Genomic DNA, 9,543 nt, shown 5'->3' on the forward strand with positions numbered 1-9,543 from the left:
TGTTTTAACTCAAAAACTAAAGTTAAATCTGAAACCAGATTTCACACACGGTCACTTTAATCAATACTCAACACATTTAAAAACAAATCAGTCAAATTTAAGAGTGACATGAGGCATTCGGTGAATTGAGGCAGTGACCCTCCTGTTTTTATCTGTAGAGCAAAAATCCATTCATGCAGGTTTTTGTATACTGTATTTAAATCAGCTTAAATATTATTATTTTATGACTATTTGCTTCATTTTCTCCAGTTTTACAGTTTTTGAATGTTACAGTAGTCCATCATGTATTTTTATTGTTGTACAGAATTTTTTTCATCTTCTATCTATATTTGCTATATCTGTAAAAAAAAAAAAAAGTGAATGAAGTCACATTATTTCTTTACAAAAGTGTCATTGTCAACAATATTTTTCAAATATCTTTAAAGACATTTTTTTGTTGACTTAAATACAGTAAAACAGTACAATTTTTATGGTCAAACATTGGAAAAGTGCAAATTATGGTACTTGAAACATTGATCCACAGCATGATACTGCCACCACCGTGCTCAAAAAAAAATGGACATGACCCCACCTTCTTCAAGATTTTTTAACTCAAAAACTAAAGTTAAAGATCAGCCCGGATGCTAAATGAGTAAATGTTAAATGATACAGCAACGTTATTACAGATATTTTTCACATTTTCCCAGATAATAACTGGTAAAATTACAAAAGCATTGATAATAGTGATTTACATGTGCGTTACAGAACACTAAATTTCGTCATCTGCTTCAGTTGTTCCCAGACTTTATGCTAAGCCAAGCTATCTATTTCCTACTCATTTTAATCTTCCAAACTAAGCTAAGCTATTGGTTCCAAGCCTGTTTTTTGTCTTTATGCTAAGTTAAACTAGCAGTTTGCCCCATTTCTTGTCTTTACACTAAGCGAGCCATCTCCAGTCTCTATGCTAAATTGAGATATCTGTTTCAATTGTTCCCAGTCTTTATGCTAAGCTATGCTATTTCCAGTCTTTATGCTAAGCTATGCTAGCTGTTTCCAGTCATTATACCAAGCTAAGCACGCCGATTCCCTTTCTTTTCAGTCTTTATACTAAGTCAAGCTACCTGTTTCCTTTGTTTCTAGTCTTTATGCTAAGCGAAGCTAGCTGTTTACCCTCCTTTCCAGTCTTTATGCTAAGGTAGCTGTTTTCCTTGTTTTCAGTCCATACACTATGCTAAGCTAGCTGTTTCCGGTCATTATAGTAAGCTTAGCACACTGATTCCCTTTCTTTTCAGACTTCATGTCAAGTTAAGCTACCCGTTTCCTTTGTTTCCAGTCTTTATATTAGGCTAATCTAGGCATTTCTTTGCTAGGCATTTTCTTCCAGCTTTTATGCTAAGTTAAGCCACCTGTTTCAATTATTCCCAGCATTTATGCTAAGCTAATCTAGTGGATTTTCTTGTTTCTATTTTTTTATGCTAAGATAAGCTAGACACTGCCAGTCTTTATGCTAAGCTATGCTAGCTGTTTCCAGTCATTATACCAAGCTAAGCACACTGATTCCCGTTCTTTTCAGTCTTTATGCTAAGTTACGCTATCTGTGTGCGTTACAGGCCAAAGCCCCACATCACAACTTTTTACTTTATTTTTAAGAATTTTAATTTGTTCTTTTAGAAAGTTTATCCTTAAAATTGCAAATTTTTTGTTGTGTGAAAATTGTTATTTAACAGATATTTAAGAAAAAGAAAAATAGCATATTAAAGATTGAAAAATGTTGCTTCATGTGATATATTATTATATAATGTCTACGTATTATACAATAATAATAATATACAATAAGACATAGTGTATGTATTATTATTATATAATATCTAAGTATTGTGTAATAATACAAAAAAACAGGATTGAAACCATCCATTATCTCCATCCATTATCTATACACTGCTTAATCCTCATTAGGGTCGCAGGGGGGGCTGGAGTTTATCCCAGCTGACTCAGGTGAAGGCAGGGGACACCCTAGACAGGTCGCCAGTCTGTCACAGGGCTACATACAGAGACAGTCACTCTCACATTCACACCTACGGGCAATTTAGAATGATCAATTAACCTCAGCATATTTTTGGACTGTGGGAGGAAGCTGGAGTACCCGGAGAAAACCCACGCATGCACAGGGAGAACATGCAAACTCCATGCAGAAAGATCCCGGGAAAGCCGGGACGCGAACCAGGGATCTTCTAGCTGCAAGGCGAAAGTGCTAACCACTACACCACTGTGCAGCCACTAGGATTGAAACCAATAGCTTAATTTAGTATAAAGACTGGAAACAGCTAGCATAGCTTAGCATAAAGACTGGCAGTGTCTAGCTTATCTTAGCATAAAAACTGGAAACAAGAGAAACAGCTAGATTAACTTAGCATAAAGACTGGGAACAACTGAAACAGATAGCTTAATTTAGCATAAAGACTGGTGACAGCTCGCTTAGCATAAACACTGGAAATGGGGGCAAACAGCTAGTTTAGCTTAGCATAAAGACAAATAACAGGGTTGGAACCAATATCTTAGCTTAGTTTAGAAGATGGAAACAAGAGGAAATAGATTTAGCTTAACATAAAGTCTGGGAACAATTCAAACAGGTGGCTTAACTTAATATAAAAGCTGGATAAAAGAGACACTCCAAAATTAGCTTAGCATAAACACTGGAGACTGGAGCTTAGCATTAAACTAATAATATATATGACATTTTATATATATATATATATATATATATATATATATATATATATATATATATATATATATATATATATATATATATATATATATATATAAAAAAAGATGTGAATAAACTCCCAGTATTTCTGTAGATTAGTTTTGGCCCCTGCAGGAGCAGTGAGGAGCTGCAACAACATTATTTACCCTGTTTGACCTCAGTTTACGTTAGAGGACTGATAAACTCCACCCACCTGCCTGCTGCTCCTGGTGACTTAAAACAAGCGCTCCTCTCACACTTTCCCCTGATTACCAGCACAACTGGTGTTTGGTTTCACTTCCCTCCACTCCCTTTCTGTCTTTCATTGCTTTGAATCTTTGAATAAAAGGACTGAGGAACTTCCTCGTGTTTACATTTGTTTTTCAGCTCCCTGACCTGTTCATCGGGACACACTGAAACATTTTTTTCTGATTTTCTTGAGCCTTTTAACCCTCCAGCTGCCCTCCAGGAGGCACATCCAGACAGTTTTCATCACTGCAAGAGGAATAAAGTCACAGTGAGGTAATAAATATCAACGTAACTGGAACTAAAGGCAACTGGACGTCACCCAGAGAGGATGGAGAAGGACGTGTGATGTTCGCTGGTTGCTGATCAGCTGTTGGACCTGATGGCAGAAGCAAAGAGAGACACTGAGGCGAACATCATGACTCCAGGTTCAGTTACTTTCCCACTGTTTTATCTCATTTTATCTTTGCACTGCAAACAGGAGCTGCTGACAGACAGTTCTGCATATTTAGCTCTCCAAATGTACCAACAGAGAGGCTGAAAAACAGGTTCATGTTTGGTGCAAAGGTTCACATCTGTTCATTTAAATTTTATGTAAATCATCCGTCATGGAAATTAAAAATTAGGCCACTTTTACGCCACTGATTGTCAAAGTTGATAAACTGATAACATCACAGTCTGAAGAGGTGTGTCTCATCTTTCATCATGTGGGTGTTATGAGGAACCATCACTTTGACATGTAACGACTGTTGTCGCAGTGTGGTAAAAGACCATTGACCAACAGTAACAAAGTCATAGTCCAAAATCCCAGAGTAAACCACAAACTCTTCTTTCAACATTTGGGTTTGTGTGTTGATTAACCAAACAGGAACATGTAATTCTGAGCTTTAGACAAGCTGCTAGGTGGAGTTTCTTTTTTCTGTACAAAGCCAGACTTGTTGATTGCCTGTTTACACTCTTAATGCTAAGATAAGTTAACAATATACCCCTGTATCCCGTCATTATGCTAACTTAAGCTAACCATTTGCCCATGTTTCCAGTCTTAACGCTAAGCTAGGTCAGTTTTTTCCTTTGTTTCAAGCTTATACGCTAACCTAAGTTAGCTGTTTACCCTGTTTCTGGTCTTTATGATAGGCAAAGAAAACTATTACCTCCTTTTTCCAGTCTCTATGCTAAGTTAAGCTAGCTGTTACCCCTTGCTTAAGCTGCTTATTTCCTCTTGTTTCATTCCTTTATGCCAAGCTACCAGTTCACTCTTCTTTCCCATTTTTTGCTCAGCTAAGCTAACTATTTCCAGTCTTTATGGTAAGCTTAGCCAGCTGTTTGCCCACGTTTCCAATCTTTATGCTAAGCTATGTATTTCCTCTTGTTTTGAGCCTTTACACAAAGCTAAACTTTTCAGTCTTTTTGCCAAGCTATGCTACCTGTTTGCCCCATTCCAGTCTTTATGCTAGTTATTTTCCTTGTTTCCAGTCTTTATGCTAAGCTAAGCTAGCATTTTCCAGTTTTATGCTAAGCTATTTTGTTAACTTTTTTTATCCAGCTTTTATACTAAGTTAAGCCACCGGCTTCAATTGTTCCCAGACAATGCTAAGCAAAGTCTATTTCCTCTTGTTTCAGTCTTTCAAACTACGCTAAGCTATTGGTTTCAACCCTGTTATTTGTCTTTATGCTAAGCTAAACTAGCTGTTTGCCCCCATTTCCAGTGTTTATGCTAAGCGAGCTGTCACCAGTCTTTATGCTAAATTAAGCTATCTGTTTCAGTTGTTCCCAGTCTTTATGCTAAGTTAATCTAGCTGTTTCTCTTGTTTCCAGTCTTTATGCTAAGATAAGTTAGAAACTGCCAGTCTTTATGCTAAGCTATGCTAGCTGTTTCCAGTCATTACACTAAGTCAAGCAATTGGCTTCAATCCTGTTTTTTGTCTTTATGCTAACCTAAGCTAGCTGTTTACCCTCCTTTCCAGTCTTTATGCTAAGGTAGCTGTTTTCCTTGTTTCCAGTCATTACACTAAGCTAAACTAACCTAAGCTAAGCTAGCTGTGTCCAGTCATTATACCAAGCTAAGCACACTAATTCCCTTTCTTTTCAGTCTTCATCCTAAGTTAAGCTACCCATTTCCTTTGTTTCCAGTCTTTATGCTAAGCTAATTTAGGCATTTCTATTTTCTTCCAGCTTTTTTGTTAAGTTAAACCACTTGTTTTAATTGTTCCAAGTCTTTATGCTAAGCTAATCTAGCTGTTTTTTTGTTTCTAGTTTTTATGCTATGATAAGCTAGACATTGCCAGTCTTTATACTAAGCTATGCTAGCTGTTTCCAGTCTTTATGCTAATTTACACTATCCAATGTCCTTGTGTCCCAGTCTTTATGCTAAGCTAATCTAGCTGTTTCTCTTGTTTCCAGTCTTTATGCTAAGATAAGTTAGAAATTGTCAGTCTTTATGCTAAGCTATGCTAAGCTAACCCGAGCTAGCTGTTTCCAGTCCTTGTACTATATTAGACATATAACAGATGTACCTGTGTTTGTGTCTTAGATGACCTCCTCAGTGGTTCCAGTTTAACCACTAAGGAGCTGCAGCAGAACTGGAGGGAGGTGAAGAGGAACGATCGACCTGTCAGGCTGCTGTTTGAAATCCCATCAAGTCGGATCGTTGAGCAGGCGCTGAGCAAATATGTGGTGAGACTCTGAAACACATCTGGATTTTCTGAATGTTAGTTTTTCATGCTGCACCACAAAGTAAAGTTCATTCACCTCTGTTCACTGTTTCAGAGTCAATCTTCTTCTTATCATTTAACTAATCCAGGTCACACTGACATTCCTGCTGTTTATAAAAACAAACACAACATATCTATGGCCTGACACGGCTAAAGTAAATACAGTGACTTAAAAGCTGAGAATTATTTCCTTCAATGATTCTAATAATGGGCTGCACAGTGGCGTAGTGGTTAGCACTTTCGCCTTGCAGCAAGAAGGTCCCTGGTTCGCGTCCCGGCTTTCCCGGGATCTTTCTGCATGGAGTTTGCATGTTCTCCCTGTGCATGCGTGGGTTTTCTCCGGGTACTCCGGCTTCCTCCCACAGTCCAAAAATATGCTGAGGTTAATTGATCATTCTAAATTGCCCGTAGGTGTGAATGTGAGAGTGATTGTTTGTCTATATATGTAGCCCTGTGACAGACTGGCAACCTGTCTAGGGTGTCCCCTGCCTTCGCCCGAGTCAGCTGGGATAGGCTCCAGACCCCCCCCCGCGACCCTAGTGAGGATTAAGCGGTGTATAGATAATGGATGGATGGATGGATGGATTCTAATAATTTGTGTGTGCAGTAATGCCACTGCTGGAAATGCTATTGGACTGAAGCAGCGAAACCAAAAACTCTCAGCAATAGTTCACTTCATAGACCTGAAAAGCCAAGCTAAGCTACGTTCTCACCCCAGTTTCAAGCCCTCATTCTAAGCTAACCTACTTATTTCCTCCTGCTTACAGTGTTTATGCTAAGCTAAGATAGCTGTCACTCCTGTTTCCACTCTTTATGCTAAGCTGATGTTTCTAGTTTTTATTCCAAGCTAAGGTGGCTGTTTCCCCATTTCAAGTCTTTATGCTAAGCTAAGCCAGCTGTTACTCCAGTTTAAATCTATATGGTAAGCTAAGCTCTTTCCCCATTTAAAGCTAAATGCTAAGGTAAGGTAGCTATTTCCCTTGTTTCCAGTCTTTATGTTCAGCTAAAGTTGCTATTTCCTCATTTCCAGTCTTAATGCTAAGCTTATCTAGCTGTTTACCCCTGTTGCCGGCTTTTATGCTAATCCAACTGTTTCCCCATCTTCAGTCTTAATGCTAAGGTAAGGTAGCTATTCCCCTTGTTTCCAGTCTTTATGCTAAGCTAAGCTAACTGTTTCCACCTTATCAGTCCTAATGCTAAGGTAATCTAGCTATTTTCCTTGTTTCCAGTCTTTATGCGAAGCTAAGCTAGCTGCTTCCAGTCCTTATGCTAAGCTAAACTAGCTGTTTCCCCATTTCAAGTCTTCATGCTAAACTGTTTTCCCATTCCTAGTCTTAATGCTAAGCTTATCTAGGTGTTTACCCTTTTTGCCAACCATTATGCTAAGCTAAGCTAACTGTTTCTGCCTTATCAGTCTTAATGCTAAGGTTATCTAGCTGTTTCCCGATTTCAAGTCTTTATGCTGCTAATCTAACTGTTTTCCCATTTCCAATATTAATGCTACACTTAGGTGTTTTCCCCTCTATTGCCAGCCTTTATGCTAAGCTAAGCTAACTGTTTCCCTGTTTTCAGTCTTAACACTAAAGTAAGGTAGTTATTTTCCAATTTCCAGTCTCAATGCTAAGCTTATCTAGGTGTTTTTCCCTGTTGCCAGCCTTCATGCTAAGCTAAGCTAACTGTTTCTGCCTTATCAGTCTTAATGCTAAGGTAATCTAGCTGTTTCCCGATTTCAAGTCTTTATACTAATCTGTTTTCCCATTTCCAGTCTCAATGTTACGCTTAGGTGTTTTCCCCTGTTGCCAGACTTTATGCTAAGCTAAGCTGTTTCCCTGTTTTCAGTCTAAGGGCTAAGGTAAGGTAGTTATTTTCCAATTTCCATTCTCAATGCTAAGCTTATCTAGGTGTTTTCCCCTGTTGCCAGCCTTCATGCTAAGCTAAGCTAACTGTTTCCAGTCTTTTTTATCCTGTCCTGATCTCCATCCAGTGGTTTCACTGTAGAAACTGTGGATGAATGTTCTACATCTGGAAGTTGAGGCTGAGAAACTGGAGCTACTGAGGAGGAAATCTGACTTCTGGTTGTGTTTTCTTTCTGTAACGTTTCCCAGCTGGAGATGATAAACTGAGCTGATTCTGTCTCTGGTGTTCCTGGACCCTGGAGGAGGACGAAGGTGCTCTAATGTTCTCTTTTTACTTCCTGTTTGCCTCCAGGTGTACCAGGTGGTGGTGATGCGCTCCGGCAGCTTCGATTCCCGCCGGGTTTCGGTGGAGCGCCGCTACAGCGACTTCTCCCGCTTCCACCACCAGCTGCTGCAGGAGTTCGGTGAGGAGCTGGAGGAGGTTCTTCTGCCCCGCAAGCTGCTAACGGGAAACTTCAACCCCGACAACATCCAGGAGCGACGCCTGGCGCTGCAGGACTACCTGGCCAAGCTGTACTCCACCCGCTGCGTCCGGCACTCCCACCACTTCCCGGCCTTCTTCACCGAGCCAGAGCAGCGCCGAGGCCACAGCCTGATCCGAGCTGGACAGTTCAGGGCGGCCGTGGAGCAGCTGCAGACGGTTCTGGAGATCCAGGAGAAGCTGTTGCCGTGGCAGAAGCCCACCCTGGTCGTACCGACTCTGGCCGCCCTCGCCGTCGGCCACCGGGACCTGGACGACCCGGAGCAGGCGTTCGGCTGCGCCCATAAAGCCCTGCCTCCGGTGAGACGCTACGGACTGAAGCAGTACCGGGCGGCGCTGCTGGAGCTGCTGGTGGATCTGGGGTACCAGCTGGGCCGACCGGTGGCCCAGATGCAGGAGGAGCTGACCGCCCTGAGGGACGCCGAGCGGGGGGAGGCCTGCTGCCGGTCCCTGAAGGAGCTGGTGATCCAGGAGTTCCTCTGAGGACGGAGCTCCCTGGACTCTACATTCTGGCGCCCCTGGAACAATAACAAACTCCTCTGGAAGTTTCATGGCCAAGAGATAGCTCTCCTACACCCCCCGCACTTTCCCAAGGACACCTGTTGACTTTTGGACCGGGCCAACCGAGGACGTCTCCATAGCAACCTTGCTGTGTTATCGCGCTCCCACCCTCGCGAACTGAGACACCGGAGGTCTGAGATGGAAGAAGATGGGCTACACACATACACACACATCGGACTCATGAACTGAGGACTGAGCTAAACATTCGCACACACATTCCCATCACCATCCCCCCCGCCTCCACAAGCTTCCCTCACTATACACAGGAGCCAGGAATCCGTGCACCTGCACAGGAACCGGCTAACTGTGTGGTGCTCCCCCCTCCACCACCCCACATCCTTATCCCAACTTTCCTTGTCTAACGTCATGCTTTGGCTGTTTGCGGGTTTGTTTTTTTAGGTTCCTTCTCAAATTGAATTTCCCAACATTGGAGGTTTCATTTGGTACAACGAGCCTGTTTTTTTTCTTTTACCCTCTGCTATCCCTACCCAGATCCCAACATGTCCTTTTTCTTTTTTCTTCAAGAAAGGTGCGCGCAGCACTGCGCAGCAGCCGGAGCTGTCATTGGCAGGGCAGCTCGAATGAAATTTCGTTGTATATGAAAATGTGCAATGACCAATAAAGATTGATTAAAGATTGATTGATTGGAGGGAAAACAGAGACTGATTCCAGCTGTGAGGAACTGCAGAAAGTTCAGGTGAGTCCAGATGTGATGAACATGATCAGTCAGTCTAGATCAATAGTTCAGTTCTTCAGATGTTCTCACTAGAACATCTCATTCTTCTTACAGTTTTTCTCAGTCGCTTTGGTTCATTTCTCAGATCAGAATTGAAATTCTCAGAACTACTTGTTCAATCTTCACATCATTGTGTCACTTGTGCACATCAAAAAAGCAGTTTCTCA

General features: G+C 41.3%; 1 protein-coding gene across 1 annotated transcript; it reads left to right on the top strand.

Annotated features, from left to right (window-relative positions):
* The first annotated feature begins 2,995 nt into the window (after positions 1 to 2,995).
* snx20 (sorting nexin 20) lies at positions 2,996 to 9,280 on the top strand. The gene is made up of 3 exons (XM_023296431.3): positions 2,996 to 3,399; positions 5,502 to 5,644; positions 7,891 to 9,280. The coding sequence occupies exons 1-3, from the start codon at positions 3,354 to 3,356 to the stop codon at positions 8,560 to 8,562; spliced, it is 861 nt and encodes a 286-aa protein (XP_023152199.1). The 5' UTR covers positions 2,996 to 3,353; the 3' UTR covers positions 8,563 to 9,280.
* Positions 9,281 to 9,543: the final 263 nt, after the last annotated feature.

Source organism: Amphiprion ocellaris, chromosome 3 (genome assembly GCF_022539595.1).
Source record: "Amphiprion ocellaris isolate individual 3 ecotype Okinawa chromosome 3, ASM2253959v1, whole genome shotgun sequence".
In the NCBI taxonomy this organism is placed as follows: domain Eukaryota; kingdom Metazoa; phylum Chordata; class Actinopteri; family Pomacentridae; genus Amphiprion; species Amphiprion ocellaris.